This window comes from Mobula birostris, chromosome 26 (genome assembly GCF_030028105.1).
Source record: "Mobula birostris isolate sMobBir1 chromosome 26, sMobBir1.hap1, whole genome shotgun sequence".
NCBI lineage: Eukaryota > Metazoa > Chordata > Chondrichthyes > Myliobatiformes > Myliobatidae > Mobula > Mobula birostris.
In genome coordinates this window covers 15872293-15891644 of record NC_092395.1, presented here as the reverse complement: position 1 = coordinate 15891644, position 19352 = coordinate 15872293, and the positions used below count along the sequence as shown (strand labels likewise).

At 42.6% G+C, this 19352-nt stretch overlaps 1 protein-coding gene across 4 annotated transcripts in view; it reads right to left on the bottom strand.

Moving 5' to 3' along the window:
• LOC140188100 (transducin-like enhancer protein 4) overlaps positions 1-19352 on the bottom strand; it is a 196995-nt gene that overhangs the window by 100742 nt on the left and 76901 nt on the right. For all 4 annotated transcript variants that reach the window (XM_072244055.1, XM_072244056.1, XM_072244057.1 and 1 more), the window contains 3 exons: positions 9029-9091; positions 8288-8392; positions 386-584 (listed from right to left, as the gene is read on the bottom strand). In XM_072244055.1, the coding sequence (XP_072100156.1) occupies positions 386-584; positions 8288-8392; positions 9029-9091 (367 nt within the window). The remainder of the gene's footprint in view (positions 1-385; positions 585-8287; positions 8393-9028; positions 9092-19352) is intronic.

Below are 19352 nucleotides of genomic sequence, written 5' to 3'. Positions count from 1 at the left end.
CTTTTTTATGGGTTCTTTTGGACTTGTGTTTTATGCCTGCCTGTAAGGAGATGAATCTCAAGGTTGTATAATGTATACATACTTTGAAAATACATAAACTTTGAACCTCCAGTGACTTCAGGATACTAATAAATTAGTTAATAATGGAATGCGGGACAATGCCCCTGCTCAGTGTAATTTCTATGTCCTTACTCATTCAGGGACTCTGCCTTACAGTCAAGTCAACCAGCATAAGGCAGGAAAAGGCAGAAAACAGCCTCTGATGCTACAGAGCATTGAACTTAACTGCAAGGTAAGAGATTAGGCACCATTTTAGAATTGGCACCTTGAATATCAGCTACATCAAAACACATATCAGCATGGAAATAAGCACAGGTTACTTTACCTCTGCGATGCTCTGGATCTTGATGATTCTTGTCTTCTTTGAGGGCAAATTGGGGATGTGCTGCGAGGGCACTGGAGAGCGCCAGAAGACCAGAGCTGGCTCCTATCGAAGACATGGCGGGAAGCTGCAGCCCTGAGGGGTGAAGAGCAAGTGGAAACGGAGAAGCATGGTGGGACAGCTGCTGGGGTTGGAAGTGGTGCTGTTCCAGCAAGGAGAGGAGAGAGCAGAGCAGAAAAATAACTGATTACAAATTACATTCATGCACAACTCACACAGACATTAAAACTACAAACCCTTCCACAGATCTGTACCACAAGAAGCACGGATAGCAATAAATACATATTGGAGGCTCTTGGAGATTTATAGTTCTCCACCAAAATGCAAACTAAATACTTCATCATTGAAGGGGAGACTAAAGAAAATGACAACTCTTCTAATGGAGTTCCAGTACTGTAGTACACAAGGACTTTGGGGCGAGAGTGACAGAGGCAACAGAGAGAAGAGGATAGGAGAAAAAAAATATGGTGGATGTATTCGAATCCATGCTTGGGTTACACAGATTTGTAGTTCACTATATTTCAGTTTTCATTGTTTTGACCTATATCAGTCACCCACTGAGCTAGAATTTACTTTTTATTATGTTGAGGAAGCCCTTATAAAATGAGGCACTGCTAGCCCCAGGCTTTCAGATGCCATTCCCTTCTCTGGCATGTGGCCCCTTTAGACTAAGACCATGGCCGCCATCATGAACCCTTGCGCAGGATGATGGACGTTTTCCAGATGTTTGATACCACGTCAAAGTAGCAGAAAGTGTTGTGCTGGAAGTGGAAGGGAGTCGGGGACAAACAAACCACATTTAATAGGCCTGAAATTGCAACCTTGCTATACTAGGATGGTAAAGGAAATAAGCTGACAGAAAGTAAAATCATCAGTCAAATACTGCGTGCCAAATTAAATGCTTAATAATTACACCAAAGCTCTTCCTCAAAGTTACTCATGAAAGAAAACTTTTAAACAACCTTTCGTTGCTGTCCATTGGTTAAGATAATTATCTCTGAATTTTTGATTTCCTCTGGTTTATCTCCTTGCATCTGTATAAAGCAGGGGTTCCCAACTTTTTTTAAGCCATGGACCCCTACCATTAACCAAGGGGTCTGTGGACTCCAAGTTGGAAATCACTGCAATTTTGATCAAGCATAGCTTCTTTAGGCTAAGCTTCATTTCTTTACTACTTAGATACCTTACAGCAGTTCAAATCACCATCAGGCACCTTATATGATTAAGAAATTATTTTTGATCCAATGCCTGCTATTCCGTAACATCAAAAGGTGGGTAAAGTTAAATCGTTGACATTACTGGTCAATTCAGTTACTTTCAGTCCTCCACTGTACTTGTATTATTAGCAAACATTTTAAAAATCCAAATCAATCCAAATCAATCACAAAATTAGCAGAATAATCAGTAAATGTGATGACATCCAAATAATTGGATGTTAAATATTGGAGATTAATTCAAGGTACCATCTCATCAAATGCCAAGCACAACCTGAAGGCTAGTTCTGATGTGATACCATAGACAAAAGAAAATAGATCAATTTTCACCATGAATAAACTCTTCTCAGGCTTCCAGCTGAGTACAAGTTTAGGTTTTAACTGATGTTTCAATGACAAATTCTGCTATCTTCAGCATGGATGATGCCAAGTCCTCTGATCCAATATATATACACCCCCAGTCATCCGTGTCTCCTGATTGGTTAATCCTCATCCAGTGACGTTTCCACTGTCCCACCACATTTATAATCAAATTCCAGTTCTTACCTACAGCGCAACCTTCGTCTTTGCTGAAATTTATTTTCTCTAGTTTTATTTCAATGGCTTCCTTTACCAGGCGGTCCCAAAAGCCATTGACACAGCACAAGTGTTTTGTGCTGTTGAAATCAATCCTATGGGCATTGTAAATGCAATGATATGTAACCACTGATTTATCCAGGTAACGCAAACGGATAAACCTCCTGTGCTCTTCGATGAGGGTTTCCACCGTGCTCCCCTTCTAGCTGATATACTCTGCACTGCCCTCACAGGGAATCCAGAGTCCACAAATTCAAATCACAGCTTGTGTGGGTCAGAGATGACATGGGACACAGGATTCCCTGTCAATGCGAAGGCCGGGGGGGGGGGGGGGGGGGAATGGAGAGAGCGCTTGGAGAAGTGACGTGGAAGATTGTAACATCAGAGCAGCAAGTTTCTGGTCTCAACTCTTACTGTTGCAGGAGCAACCTCACACTCCCTTGATGAAGAGACAGAGAGCCTGCCTGAAATACTGAGGGGCTGGTTTGTGAACTGTGGTTCGATGGACTCTGGATCAACGGAATCTTTTGTGCTTCTGATGCTGCTTGCATGGTGGGGGGGGGGGGAGAGAGAAGGGATTGGTGCTTCTACTGTCATGGGTGGGGGCAGGGGAGTGGGGGTGTCAATGTTTTTGCTGCCGATTGTGCAAAGGAAGGGGGGGGCTTTAATGTTTCTGTTGTTCTATGGGGTTTCTTTGTTTCATGGATATCTGTGAAGAGGATGATGTTCAGGTTCCATACTGTATACATGTAATGCCCTGGTAAAGGTTTTTACTGCTAATGTTGTGGGGTATTTCATGCAATGGCCTTTCTATAGAAGCAGTGTCTTCTACTGGCAGTGTTTGGATTACCGTTAAAGATAAGAGATGCTCAGGAATGTCCGTCCTAGTTTTAAAGTTCCTCCACCAAAAAAGCCAGCACAGATTGGATGACGTTAATGGCCTCTCAGACCTGTGCTGTTCCACAGGTCAGCAGACGTTTTTAACGTTGCATTGACACAGCCTAAAAAGAGGTCAAGATTCAAGATCGTTTGTCACGTTTACATTGAAACATGCAGTGAAATGCGTCATTTACACTAACAACCAACACACCCTAGGTTGTCCGTACAAATTCTAGCACTAACACAGTATGCCCTCAATGCTTGGCAGAACAACCTAGGATGTGTAGCTAAATATCAATAGGATCCTGCTGCAACATTGAAGATACCAACAAGTACAGAATACCCTCCAAACACCCCATGATTGGCAGCTGCTATGGCACACCGGTAGCCATTTTTAAAAAGGGCACTGGAGGTCACTGTTTGGTTTGTAAAAGCTTTTTAAAACAGGGACATGGAATGTATTTATTTATTGAGCTGCAGTATGGGATAAACCCTTCCTGCCACACCGCCCAGCAATTCCCTCGATTTAACCTGACCCTAGTCACAGGACAATTTACAATTACCAATTAACCTACCAAACAGAACAACTCTGAACTGTGGAAGGAAACTGGAGCAGCCAGAGGAAATCCACTTGGTCATGGGGAGAACGTACAAACTCCTTACAGGCAGTGGCAGGAATTGAACCTGGTTCAACTGTACTGTAAAACATTCTATTCCACATCTCTACTCTTGCATCTCAGATCCATCCACTAATGGGGGGATTTCACCTCAATCTTTCCCCCTCAAAAATAATCAGAGAGGCTGGGACTGTGTCATAGCCAATAAATTTTTGAAAGCTTTTTACAAATGCTAGATTGCCCTCCAGTAAGGCCAACAGGGAGAGGTCACACACCAACACCACAGATGTATCTTGAATTACAGGCCGCAAGAAACCCAAGGAAATTCACAAACGCATACCAGACTGTGCAGGATTATTCTGGGATTGACAAAATCAGCTGAGGCTGCCAAGCTATGCTCAGCCCTAAATCCGGCTGCTTTACAGTCGAAGACAAAGTAAAGTCAAAGTAAATTATCAAAGTACATATATGTCACCATATACTACCTTGAGATTATTTTCATGTATATTTCTGCAAGAAAATCAAAGTACAACAGAACTTGTGAAAATCTATACAGTTGGCCCTCCTTATCCGCGGGTTCCACATGCACGGATTCAGCCAACTGCGGATCAGAAAACCCGTAAGTTCTCTCTCCAGCCCTCGTTGTTTGAGCATTTTTTCTTGTCATTATTCCCTAAACAATATAGTATAACTATTTATATAGCATTTACATTGTATTAGGTATAAGTAACCTAGAGATGATTTAAAGTATACGGGAGAATGTGCGTAGGTTATACGCAAATACTACGCCATTTTATATAATGGACTTGAGCATCCACATTTTTTGATATCCGCGGGGGGGGGGGGGGCCGGAACCAATCCCCCACGGATAAGGAGGGCCGACTGTACATAGACAAAGAATGATAAAGAACTATTGTGCAAAAACGACAAATAGTATATATTAAAATTAAAATAATACTGAGAACATGAAAGCTGGGGTCAGATAGCAAAACAACAGGGATCCCAACTAACCATGCAGGAAACTAAAATCCCAAGAGTTTGATATAGCACTTAAAAATCAGCAGGAAGAGCACTGCCTGAAGTGCATAGGTTCTTTCATTCGGCACAACTGGCCATAGCACCTATGCCAACTCTTCCAAAGAACCTAAGATGTTGCCTGGATTGGAGGACATACCTAATGAGAATAGGTTGAGTGTACTTGGCCATTTCTCCTTGGAGCAATGGAGGATGAGAGGTGACCTGATAGAGGTGTACAAGATGATGAGGGGCATTGATCCTGTGGATAGCCAGAGGGTTTTTCCCAGGGCTGAAATGGCTAACATGAGGGGGCATAGTTTAAAGGTGCTTGGAAATAGGTATCAGGGGATGTCAGAGGCAAGTTTTTCCACCCAGAGAGTGACAGATGCATGGTCTGCACTGCCGGCGGTGGTGCTACATGAGGCTTAGAAAAATAGAGGGCTATGTGGTAGGGAAATTCTAGGCAGTTTCTAAAGTAGGTTTCATGGTCGGCACAACATTGTGGACCGAAGAGCCTGTTGTGTGCTGTAACCCACACCATATGTTCTATGAACCCACACCACTGCTCTTCCTCCATTTTGTTAAAGTTAGTATTTTTAATGAATTGTGGAACCATCTAGGAGAATTTGCACACTAACTTCTTATACTGGGTTATGAGTTCCAGTTTGTGGATCACTGCTACCCACTACCATCTACAGCCCCTCACCTGGTCCCACTATCTACATATCCCTTAAATCAGATTTACTGGAAAGGGAAAAAATGAAACATGCACGAGGGGGATACTTAATCCATTCGTGCCTAATCTGCTGTTCAATGATACAGCACACCACCCAGCAACTCACCTACTTAATAATAGCCTAATCACAAGACAATTTAGAATGACCAATTAACCTGCCAACCTGTACATCTTTCCATTGTGGGAGGGAACCAGAGCATCTGAAGGAAAAGCATGCAGTTCACAGGGAGAAAGTACAAACTCCTAACCAATCTGTGAGCCCCTCCCATATACACCAGTCCTCGACCCAAAATTAAAACAATCTTGATCTTGAATTTATTTGTCATGCTCTCATCAAAACATAGTGAAACAATCACCTGTGAAACAATTTGGTTGTTAGCACAAATTAATCACAGGTTGCTAATCTAATATCCACAAATTACAGTAGAGGAGAGCTACAAGAGTTTCCGCCCTCAGATTGTAAAAAAAAATTTCCCAACTTCACTTCCGAAAAGCCCAGCTTTCAGATCTGAGTCTCATTCCACAAGCCACAGGAAGAGCTATTCTCTTTTGGTTCCTCTTGGTATCTTGCAAATTTCATTAATAACCACTTAATTCTAAATTCCATGGAACCTCAGACTAATTTTGTAATATCCCATTGCCTTAGGGGGAAAAAAAAATCCGTTGATTAAAATTGTTGAGAAATTTCAGACAAATTGGTGGGGGTAGGGATTGATAGGCTGTAGATCCCACCCCCACATCTGCCATTCTACCAGCTGGAGTCTTTCAGTGGAACAGAGATACGGATGAAAATTCAGTCCCATAACTGTTTATGACAGATGAAGGAATCAAAGTGGCCAGTCATGTTGCTGCGGTTTTTCTTCACAGTGAAAGACCAATTATCACACTTCTCCCTGATAAAGTATTGTGCCTTACAAGAAGCTGTAATTATACCAGGGATGAGAAATAATGACAGCTTCCACGTGGATTAGAAAAAAAGTTCCTGCAAACTTGTTTTTCCACATCATTATGCATGCAAGCATTTAGTTCTGTTAAGACAATACAAGTAAAACATAGCATAATGAGATGAAGAGGGAGATTGGTAAGAAGCCCAAGAACAGAAGACAGTGCCAGATCTTGGATGGAAAACTTAAACTATCAACAGCTCTGGAATGGTTCCATATTGGAATCCAAACAGATCCACATCCAAATGGCCCCTAGGTCCAAACATGTAAAGTCAAGTGTACCTTCAAGTTTAAATCCATCACAACGTGTCCTTACCTCACCTGAATTGTCAGTCCAGTTTCCACTTGCCTGCAATAAAGCACTTCAAAAAATGGGACATCAATCCCAAACCCTTCCACATGGTACTCAGGGGACAGACAGTCTATGAAACTGAGGCAAAGTAGTAGTGGAATCATGGCCTATATCAGCCATGATTGAATGATGGAGCAGACTCAATGGGCCAGATGGTCTATTTCTGCTCCTATGTGTTATATAATCCTATTACAGAAGAGGCTTTTTTGCTGTTTTGAGGCAAATTAGGGTTGACAAGTCCCACAGGGTCCAACACGATGAGGAGGCCAGCGCACAGTTGCAGGGGCCTTGGCAGATTATGATGATGTCCTTAGCCTCCCGTGAAGTGCCAGAGGACCAAAGGCTAGCTAATGCTCTGATGTTCAAGAAAAGCTCGAGAATGAACTGGGAAACTATAGGCTAGTGAGTCTGATGTCAACAGTGGATAAATTGTGGGAAGATATTCAAGTAAACACAGGATATTCCGCAGATGCTGGCATTCCTGAGCAACACACAAAAAGCAGTTCTTGTGGTCACGTGCAGAGCAGCTGCTATTCCAATGCATCCAGACAGAATGCGTTCTGCGGTGCATCAATAAAAATTGGTCTGAGTCAATGGGGACATTCGAATTTCTTCAGCTTTGAGGAAGTAGAGGCTTTCTTGACCATGAAATCAAGATGATTGGAACAGGACAGGCTATTGGTGATGTTCACACCAAGGAACTTGAAGCTCTCAAATTCAATGCTGTTGATGTAAAATGGAGCATGTCCAATGGCCCACTTTCAAAAGTCAAAGATCAGCTATGTCTAGTTGGCATTAAGGAAAAGGCTGTTGTCATTACACCACATCACCAGTCTACCTCCTTCCTGTATTCCAAGTCACCTCCCACCAACTTTAACTGTTTAAAAACAATAACAAATGTTTTCTGAAGAACAGAAGCCATTTGTTATTTTGATATCTATCACAGCTGGAAAGGCAATGTCTTAGTCAGCAACCAAAACACCTAGCCAGGAAGTTTCCATTGGGAGATCCACACAAGGGTAACTTAGTTCACGAGGCTATTCTCACCTTGGATGGTTCATTGCTCTACATAAAAATCAAGACTATTTACTGTTTGCTTTTTGAAACTGCTTTATATTGAAGAGTATCTGATCGAGAAGATTGCAGGACAAGTATCGGTGAGTGGTTAGATATTGTATGGTGAATTGTTATATGATGAAGTGTTTCAATTGGGATTTTGCTTCTGCTGCCCTGTGATCTGATTGGTTGTTATAGCAGGAGCGCCCTGTGACATTTCCAATATGGGACCATTCCGGGATAATTGAAGGTTTCAGCTGTCCATGCAAGATCTGGCTAGTGCTCGAGTAGCTTCATTTTCAAGCTGCTAGATCTTAGGCCCACAGCCTTAAGATGTTCTCACAGGTCCTACCTCAAACACTTCTCCACCTTTGCTCAGGTAAAGTTCAGTTATGTAAAATACCCCGCAAAAACAGAATGTCAAAAGAAATGAATATTAATCAGCTATACATACAGGGGGTGGTAGAATAGGAAGTCCTCGGACCCCAATTGCAGCATTCAAATCGCCCATGGTCACTTGCTTTGCACGTTCAATAGTCTGGATGACTTGTTGTTGATGCTGGAAAGATACCAAAATTAGTAACATTGGATGGAATAAGCCTTTATTGAATAGAATATGCATTACAGTGGCTGGTTAAACCTTCTTCAAAGCGTAACAGTTTAGAGAGTATATGATAATGCAGTGTGGAAACATTGTTCGCCCCTCCCCAAGGGTTTCATTTCCTAGCATCTATAATGACTGCATCATAAATTCAAAAATGTTTAATTAGCTTTCTGGTGCTTTGGAATGTCTAAGATTGCAATAGGTGTCATAAAATGCAAATCCATCTTCCTTGTGCATAATAAAAAAAATAAGTGTGATCACTGCTTCTTTCTTCTCTGTTATAATCTACTATTAAATGTAATAGTGTCAATAAATATAGGAAAATCTAAAATTCCATTTTATTCAAGTTATGACCTCAATGATTCCTTCTAACCCAAGGAAACTTGATCTAAAAACCCATGTTGAAATCATTTGTTATATTGTCTTCCATTTAACAAACCCAAACAGCATTTGTTTTCTCTCTGCTAAAGAGAATTTAATTATTACAGAAACCTTAATGAACTCCAAAACAAGAAAACCAAAAACCAGATGGTACCTAGAATTATTTGGAGGGAATGAATTAATTTTACGATAGGAAAAAGTCATACTTACTTCTTGTGATAAGTAAGGAAGGAGTTGGGCACAGATCATGTTTAGTCTCTTCGCTATTTCAGTCTAGGAAGAAAAAGATTGGATTTTTAAAAATTCCAGTTAATAGATCAGCCAAAATTTCTGTTGAAAATGGACCTGGGATAACAATGTGAATGCCACATGTACTGCAGTGCATTGAGGACAACAGTAGGGGGATTCCCAGCCTTTTCCTAATGCCATGGGCCAATACCATTCAGCAAGGGACCCACGGACCACAAGATGAGAATCCTTGTCTTAGACCATACGATAACTAGTTTGTTGTGTCTAAAATAGTAAAGCAATGGCCAATTAACACATTTGGTTGATTCCCCCAGCAGTTTTATGGGCAAATTCATTTTTTCCACACTTATTTAGCTAAAGGGTGGTGGGGTAGAGATGTGTCTCTACCAAAGAGGTGCCAGGTGATCCTTCGCTCTGCTAGCCTGCAGGTCATCTTGGGCAAGGTGTAGCATCTACTTACCCACCCCATCCCTAAAATCAAGGGCACGTGAAGCCATAAGAGCAGGCTCTCAGTTGTATGAGCAGCTGGTGCATATCACAAGTCCTGATTATGCGACCACTGACACCAGGCAATCTCTGAAGAGTATTGATAATGGCTGGAGTCATCTACCTTGTAAAAACACTGCCCAGAAGGCAACAGCAAAACATTCTGGAGAAGAATTGGTCAAGAACAATCATGGTCATGGAAAGACCACAACTGTCCACATCACAGCACAGCACAAAATAAACTACCGATTTAGCTAAACAAGAAACTGTATACCCAAGATCATACTTATACTTTAGAGATCAGTCATGTAGACTGTTAGTTAATAAACCCACCTGTCATAGAATCACACAACACAGAAACTCAACCACTAGGTATCTATTTTTACTAATCCCATTCACAGCAGCCTTCTGCATCTTGGCAATTTAAGCACCCACACAGTTATTTTTTCTCCCAAACGTTATGACAGTGCTTGGGGTGTTATGCTTTGTAAAGTAGCAACACTAGTTAGACCGCACTTGGAGTATTGTGTGCACTTCTGGTCCCCAATCTGAGGGAAGGATGTGGTTGCACTGAGAGGCTAGTTATGAGGAGAGATAGGTTGGGTTTACTTTTCCCTGCAGCAAAATGGGCTGAAGAGTGACCTACTAGGGAATTATAAATAAGGCAGATAGTCAGATCGTTACCCCATGGTAGGAGTATCAGAAAATAGAGTGCATAGGTTTAAGGTGAGAAGAAGAACTGTTAAAGTAATTTTCATCTCACATCGCCTTTATGTAAACACAGAGTGTTTGCTATCTGGAACTCACTGCCAGAGGAAGTGGTGGAGTCAGATACAATCACTTTTTTTTAAAAAGAAAAAGGAGATACTTCAGCAGTTCGATACGATATGGACCTAGTGCGGGCAAGTGAGAATAATGCAGATGAGCAAAACGGTCAGTATGGATATGATGAGCCAGAGGGCTTGGTTCTGTGCGAGGAAATCAGAGCACCTGGAGGAAACCCAGATGGTCATGAGGAGAATATACGAACTCCTTCCACACAGCAGCTAGAACTGACGTCCAATTGCTGTCACGGCTCTACTGAGGCACGGTAGCGCAATGCAATTACGGTGCCAGCGATCAGGGTTCGATTCCTGCTGCTGCCTGTAAGGAGTTTGTACGTTCTCCCCCTCGACCATATGGGTTTCCTCCGGGTGCTCTGGTTTCCTCCCATATTCCAAAGACTTATGATTAGAGCAAATGAGCTATAGGCATAGTTATGTTGGCACTAGAAGGGTGGCACCACTTGCAGGCTGCTCAGCGCAATTCTCACTGATCTAACACAATTCACTGTATGCTTTGATGTAGATGTGGCAAATAATGCTAAACTTTCTTTCTTTGCCTCCAGTAGCCTTCATGCATTGAGGTCCAGGCTGCCATCACGTTCAAAGCGAAATTTTTTTTTCCCTCTCCAATCCCCTCTAATTGTCCTACCCTTCACTTTAAATCTTTGCCCCCTGGTTTTAGAGGTCTGTCTTCTGGAGAAAATTGTCTTCCTAGTTATTTTTTTTATGCCCCTCATAATTTTTCACACATCTCTCCGATCTTCCCTCAGCCTCCTACAGATAACTAATGTGTCAAAATGTAAAATGTTGGAGGAATGGTGGAACATGAACCCATGGCCAGCTCCACGTCGATTGAAGCAGTGAGCAAGATTAAAATGATTGAGGACGAGAGTGGAAAACAAGCAGGTGCTCAGCACTGTTTGCCTGTATTTGACGGGTCCCTTCTCACTGCTACCGATGGGTGTAAGGCACAGGAATCTTGGGTCCCACGCTGCCAGGTTTGGGAACAGATGTCACCCCGCAGTCACCGGGATACAGGGCAGGCTTCACTGGCCTCAGCACCGGATGCATTTCGCAGCTGTGGACTCACCTTCTGGGACTCTGCAGTTCGTGTTCCTGTGGTTTTGTTTAAAAAGTATTTGTGCGATTTGATTAAAACGCTTCAGCGCTCAACTGACTCAGCAGTTGCGGCGTGCAACCATCGGGCTCCAGGACTGGCTTCACTTGCCTCAGTGGCTCTGAACTCACTTTCGAGGACCCTGAGATTAATGTCGTTTGTTTACTTTTCATTGTTTGCAAGAATTGTTCTCTTCTTCCCCCCCCCCCCCCCCCACCACCCACCCACTGTACACACATTAGGTGTCTAATGGTTTGTTGTGAGGTTTCTCTTTAAATGGGTTTGCTTGTTTTGTGGCTGGCTGCAAGATGAAGAATCTCTAAGTATATATACTATAATAAATATACTTTGAACTTGGAGGATCATAATATCAACAAGCTAAATGAAGTCCGAAAAGCACAGAAAGCAACTCTGGCCGGTAATGCTGAGGAAAAATCAGAATTTGTAAAGGCTAGCGTAACTCAGTGGTTTATGTACGTACTTGATACTAAAGTCTGACAAAGGCAGCTGCTTTAATTATATTTAAAGTTGCAGGACCATTTTAGCTTCAATGCATTAGATGCAGAATTGGAGTTGGTGGAGGAAGGTTTTTTTTGTGCTACAATAAAGTCCAAAACAGCACTGGCAGCATATGCCTGGAATGTTAATGATGCTATACTGGCAAGAGTATGAACATGTGCACACTGAACATCTGGCTGACATCAATCCGTATGTAACACTGACTTGAATATATACAAGTCTGAGCAGCAGCAAGGAGGACACCCCCACTGCCCGCCGCCCCCCGCCCCCCACCCCCCAAGTGACGTGAGGAATAACTACTTAACAGGCTGGTTGCTGGCTGATTACTTCTTCATTTCTGTGAAGTGTGTGATGCTTTCTGGAGAGGACTCAAGTTACAAGGTTGTCCGATCGCAGGGGATGGGAAGAGTCGAGTCCATTATTAAGGATGAGTTTTCATGGTACGTGGAAGCACATGATAAATCAGGCCAAAGGTAGCATAGTTCCCTGAAAGGCAGGGGTTCCCAACCTTTTTTGGGCCATGGACCCCATACTGAGGGTTTATGGACCCCAGGCTTTGAAATCCTGCTTTAAGGGGACAAGCTGGCCGACAAAGCTGTTGGAACTCTGGGGAAATAATAGGCAGCATAGGCAACAAGATGGATGTTTACTTAGATCTTCAAAAGGCTTTTGACAAGAAGCCACACATGAGATTGCTAAACAAAATAGGAATCAGGAAACATAATAGCATAGATAGAAGATTGGATGACTGGCAGAAGGTAAACAGTGGGAATAAAAAAGTCTTTTCTGGTTGGTGCCAGTGACAAGTAGTGTTCTACTGAGGCCAACGTTAAGCTTGCTACTTTTTACCTTGTTATTGATCTGGGTGACTGAATTGGAGGTGTTGTGGCCAAATTTGTGGATGATACAAAAAAAATGGGAAGGGGGCAGGCATTGTTGAGAAAATGAGTAGATTGCAGGAGTTGCACAGTTGAGAGAATGGGCAAAAACTGACAGCTGGAGTAGAGCATTAGGAAGTGTATGGCCATGCACTTTGACAAAAGTAATAAAATACTGTAAACTATTTTCTAAATGGGGAGAGAGTTCAGAAATCAGGTAGAAAGGGACTTGGGAGTCCTCATGCAGGATTCCCTAAAAGTCAATTTGCAAGTTGAGTCAGTAGGAAGGCAGGCAAATGCAATGTTAGCACCCATTTTGAAAGGACGAGGAACATAAAAGCAAAGATGTAATGCTGGGGTTTTATGAGGCATTGATCAGAGCAGATTTGGACCACTGAGTAGTTTAGGTCCCCTACACAAGAATGTGCTGACAAGAATTCAGGGAAAGTTTGCAAGAATACTCCCAGGGTAGAAAGGGTTAATGTCTGAGGAACATTTGATGGCTCGGGCTGGAAGAATGAGGGGTGGGATCTCAATGAAACCTATTGGATAATGAAAGGCCTAGATAGAGTGGGTGTGGAGAGGATGTTTCCTATAATGGGAGAGTCTAGGACCAGAGGGCACAGCCTCAGGGCAGCAGGACATCCCTTTAGAACAGATGCGCTGGATTTCTGGAGCCAGTGGGTAGTGAATCTGTAGAATTCAATGCCAGGGACACTTGTGGCAGTCAGATCATATGGCCTACTTAAAAGGAAAGGTTGATCGATTCTTGAATGCTAAGGGTGTCGATGGTTACAGGAAAATAAACAGGAGAATGGGGTTGAGAGCCATTATAAAATCAGCCATGATGGAATAGCAAAGCAGACTCGATGGGCCAAATGGCTTAATTCTGCTCCTATGTCTTATAGTCCAACTCAGTTCATTTCATCCGTTGTAGGCTATTCAAGTGCAATTCCTGCATTTTGCTGACTGTCTACATGTTAATAAGGATTCTGGCAACAGTCAGAAGGCCATGGTATTGTGCTCTGCCTGCTTTAAGAAAGACAAAGGGGTTGAATCCTCTGGCAACGTCGCTAGCTCCCGGCATTTAATTAGTATTTAATGCAGAAGAGTAATGTCAAAGCACAAGCAGCAGAAGGCAGGCCTGGGAGATATCCTACTTGCTCCGGAAGATTTCAGGCACGTAACTAGACATGCTGACAAGCTCATCAAGCATACAAAACCGAAAATAAAAATTAAGCAATTTAATGTGACTAGTGCTGGAAGGAAGCAAGAATGAAAGGGAGAAAAGGTCAGGCTCACAGAAAGGAAATAACCACACATACACAAACATTCAACAATATGCTTTATTAGATTTCCAATAATGGAGGTAACAGCATCTCAAACGTACTTTATGTCAGTACATAACTGAAGGGCTGTCAGCAATCACCCACCATGCAGTCCACACAGAAACGCACAGATATTAATTAACTTCAAGTTTCCCGCACTATAGTTAAAACGCACCGCTGTACTCTGCACAACAAAGGGGCAAATTAGGTCACTTTGCATCACTTTAAAGACCCAAGTCCTCCATTAGTTTCATATTACTTACTGACTTTCAGAAGCCAGCAGAATATAGATTAACTCCTTCATAGTTAGTGACAGCATCTCAAGTGGATTATCTTTTTTTTAAAAAAAAAAGTAGGCAAATGAGCATTGCTGAAAACTGAAACTGAATAAATACGCAAGAGTACGAAGTGGATAGTAATTGGAACCAATGTGTGGGTGTGACAAATGTCACAATTCCACCGCTTTCCCTCAGTTGCCTGATATTATGAACTCGCAGTTAGCTTCCTGTAGCCTATTGTTCCTTTCAACTGAGTGATCAAGACATACAGTAAAATGCATTGTTTGTGTCAACAACCAGTAGTCCAAGGATGTGCTGGGTTGCAGCCCACAAGTACCGCCACGCTTCCGGCGCCAACGGGGGCATGTCCACAACTCACTAACCATGACAAGCACCATACATCTTTAGAATGTGGGAGGAAACCAGAGCACCATGAGGAAACCGATGTGGTCCGGGGGGGGGGGGGGGGAGGGTACAAACACCTTACAGATAGTGACAGAATTAAATGTCAATAACTGGCTGGTGCCGTAAAAAGTACTACACTACAGTGTCGCCCCTCTCATGGCCAATTTTACACTCAAACACCACGCCAGAAACAGGCACAAACATTTTAATCTCCAGTACAGTGAGGAGGGAGAGCTACACTGTTCAAAGTGTCCAAATGGGACTAACTCAGACAACTGGGTTGGCATGGAAGGGTTGGGTCAAAGGGCCTGCTACCGTAACATTGACTTTAGTGGCCGCTTCTAGATGAGAAGCTTTAAATGAAGGCAATGCCTGCCAAAATAGGCACAAAATACAGTATCCTACTATGCAACTTTTTAAACACTAAAAAAGGATAAAGTTCTTGGGTGCTCAAGCCTGTATTCATTCTAAGGCAGATTATTTGATCACTGTAACATTGAGTCCCACCCCTCCGCCCCATCCCACCCGAGTTTGCCTTAGGCAGTTCCTCCATTATATCAGGCACTACACCAAAGACTATGCTTGACTGGTGGCCAACTGCCATGATTGTTGATGTCTCCAACATTCTGAAATTTCCCTCTGCTGCTCCTCTTCTTTTTATTCCCCATTCTAGCTGCCCTCTCACCCTTTCTCTTCTCATTACATACCTAGCACCTCTTGATGGAACCCTTCCTCCTCCCTATCTCCTATTGTCTACTGCTCTCATCCATCAGATTCTTCCTCCAAACATTTACCTCTCCACTCATCACCTCCCAGCTTACTTCATCGCCCTTTCCTCACCCACCTGGTTTCACCCATCACCTGCCAGCTTGTACTCCTTCCCCTCTCCCACCACCACACCAGCCCCCCCCCAAACTTTCAGCTTCTACCCTCTCTTCCTTTCCCATTTTGATGACGGGTCTCGGCCCAAAATGTCAACTGTTCATTCCCTTCCGTAACGCTGTCCAACGGGCAGAGTTCCTCCAGCTCAGTATGCGTTGCTTCGGGATACAAGTTCATTGAGCTACTACTATGGTTGCTGAAAATAGTTACATGTTGGAGGCTTCAAGAGGTGTCTCCAATTCCAGAGAAGACCGAGGTGAGCAAGGCTCTCCCTCCCCCCGCCATCCTAACCAACAAGGGCGTCATCGCCTGATACTGGAATTGCAAGGCAACTGACCGCAATTCCCTACACAGGTTTGTGAGGACTGCCAAGAGTCTCTCTTCCGCCCATCAGATAATTACTCATATCATTGTATATGCTGACCATTCACATTTTCAACGACCCTGCCATCCAACAATCCCTGTGAACCCCTACCATCAAGTACTGCTGCATTAGGAAAGGAACTGTTGGAATGAAAACAGCTTCCTCACACTCTCCCTCCACCACCCCAGCCAGGCCTTAAGACTACTGAACTCCTTGGCACCATCCAGGTTTCATCACGTACGAAGTACCAGGAGACCTCATGTGTAAAAACAAATGTCTTTTGTTTAACTACTGACTATATGCCAACAGCTGTTGTGTCTAACTCCTGTTAAAAAGAATCACTACCCCCTGGTTCTGTCGGTACTGTTAAAAATGTACATCTCCCCTTCCTACCAATACCAGAAAGTCACTAATGGAAGTCAAAGAAATCTTCTAGTCTTAAAGATCAAAGTAAATTTACTATCAAAGTACACGTCACCATGTACAATCCTGAGATTCATTTACTTGTGAGCATACTCATTAAATCAATTAACTATAATAGAATCACTGAAAGACCACATAACAGGGCAGACAACCAGAGTGCAAAAGAAAAACTGCAAATACAAAAAGAAAAATTTGATATTATAATAGATTAGATAGATAGATAGATAGATAGATAACACAAGATGAAGAGTCCTTGAAAGTGATTCCATAGGGTGTGGGAATAATTCAGTAAGGGGGCAAGTGAGGTTGGGTGATGTTATCCCCTTTGGTTCAAGAGCCTGATGGTTGAGGGGTAATAACTGTTCCTGAACCTGCTGGTGAGAATCCTGAGGTGAATTTTCAAATCAGATTTAAAATGACAGCAACACAAAAAAAAATGTTGGAGAAACTTGCCCATCACCTACCAGCTTGTACTCATAACCCCCCTCTCCCCCCAGCTTCTTCCCGCTTTCCTTCAGTCCTGATGAAGTGTCATGACCCGAAACATTGACTGTTTAGTCCCTCCTGACCTCCGAGTTCCTCCAGCATTCTATGATGCTCTACATTTCCAGCATCTGCAGAATCTCTTATGTTTAAAATGAGAGATGTGTTTCTCCACTACCTGGTGCAAGAGCATGTGGTGCTGAGAGCAATTGACACCAACTTAAAAGAGGTGTTAAAAAATACATTTCAATTGCTTCACACCACATCCGGCTGTGGTAGACATATCAACGTGACACTTATGATAAGGCCAAGCAATCCAGAATGGCACACGCGTACTAACACCTCAACAGTGTTACTGGGTTCTACTCTGTGTGCATACAAACGTGGCCAAATACACCTCACAATCAAAATGCTAAAGCAACAGTGAAGCCCCAAATGGCATCCATCTTGAGCTATCTGGTCAGAGTGAGACAAGAACTTAAACACACATCCCCCAAACACCATGAAATCATTGGCTGTAATGTACACAACTAGAAGATACTTTATTTTATGAATATTCTAGAAGAAAGAGGTGCAACTTCAATTAGACTCTTTATTAGTACATAAACGCAAGCGATTTTGCAGATGCCAGAAATCCAGAGCAACACACACAAAATGCCGAAGAAACTCAGCAGTCAGGCAGCATCTATGGAGAGGAATAAACAGTTGATATTTTGGATTGCGGCCCTGCATCAGGACTGAAACATTGACCGTTTATTCCTCTACATTGATGCGGCCTGACCTGCTGAGTTCCTCCAGCATTTGGAGCATGTTGCTCTTCATTAATATCTTGATACAACTCATCAGGTACCCACTGGATTTTCTGGTCTGGAACAGATGATGCTCTGGCTCATTATTTGTAACACTGGCTTCAGTTTTACAAGTGAATAAGTAAAAGATCTTCATTTGCAAGCATCTTCCACATCCCCATGGACCCAAATGAGTGTCCAACCAATGAATTGTTACAGGAACACCAATGCAAGGTAAGCAGTCAAATGGACAGTGAACAGGAATGTCATCTTTCTTCAAGGTTTGAAACAAAAAGGAATGGGCTTCCACAGAGCTACTCAACTAAAACATTTTTGAAACCATCAGTAGAAAACTGCAGATCATCCCATTTCCACACGAGATCTCTACCCTTACAGTAACTTCTAACAAGTCACGTTTACAGAAAATAAAATGTGCAGAGCTTAACCCCAATCTCAATATCAGACTATTAAATTGATGGAGGGTCTCAGCCAATATGTCAACTAGTCACTCCTCTCCAGAGATGCTGCCTGACCTGCTGAGTTCCTCTTGCATCTTGTGTACGTGCACAACATCACCCACAACAACCCAACTCCACAAAGGCAGATCAGCTATGATCTAAAAAGCCTGATCCAGGGACTTTGTCAGTGTGGCTAGTTGTACTACAGATTGTGCTGCAGCAACCAGGGCAGAGGTTTTTTTGAGCTATAAATTCAGTAACCTATTTAGCATAATTATGGAGTCCAAAATATATCCAGAGCAAGAGCTAAATGAGATGTATACAATATGTGAAGATGGTTTGTGAAGTGCAATAATTATACTAAAACTTTGAATGCAAAAGTTTTACACAATTAGCACAGCAGGCATCTGTGGCTGCACCTTGCTCTGTGTCTAGCTTCTAGAGATAAACCTATAATTCTCTTTCCCCTCCCCCCATCTTTTTATTCAGGCATCTTCCCCCTTACTTTCAGTCCTGAAGGGTCTTGGCCCGATAGTTGGACTGTTTACTCCTTTCCATTGACCTGCTGAGTTCCTCCAGCATTTCCATGGAGTTCCATGGATTTCCAGCATCTTCAGACTTTCTCATGTCTATAATTTCTCTGTACTGCTTCTAAACTGTAAATTGATTTGACTTTGAGATCCATTTTCCAACAAGTTAAGACCATGCTCAGATCTTTTCTACTATTATACTAGATTGGTGACGAGTTGCAGATGTCTTTATTGGGAAAGCAAATACAGGCAATATTCATCATTAAGGACCCCCATCACTGTAACCTACATACACACTCCTTGCCAGGGGTTCCCAACAGCAGAAGGAACAATGTTGTCATGCAGCCTTTGAAAAGCCACTTCAAGGTTGAAGCTGTGACAAAATGTGCAAATAAAATACAAAATTCAACTATTAGTACTGTTCTCAAAACAGTGGCTGGAGACTTAATGAACCGACCCCAAACCCAAAATTTTCAGAGATTTTTGAAGCTAAGTTAGGGAAATTTAAGACTCTGGTTTATC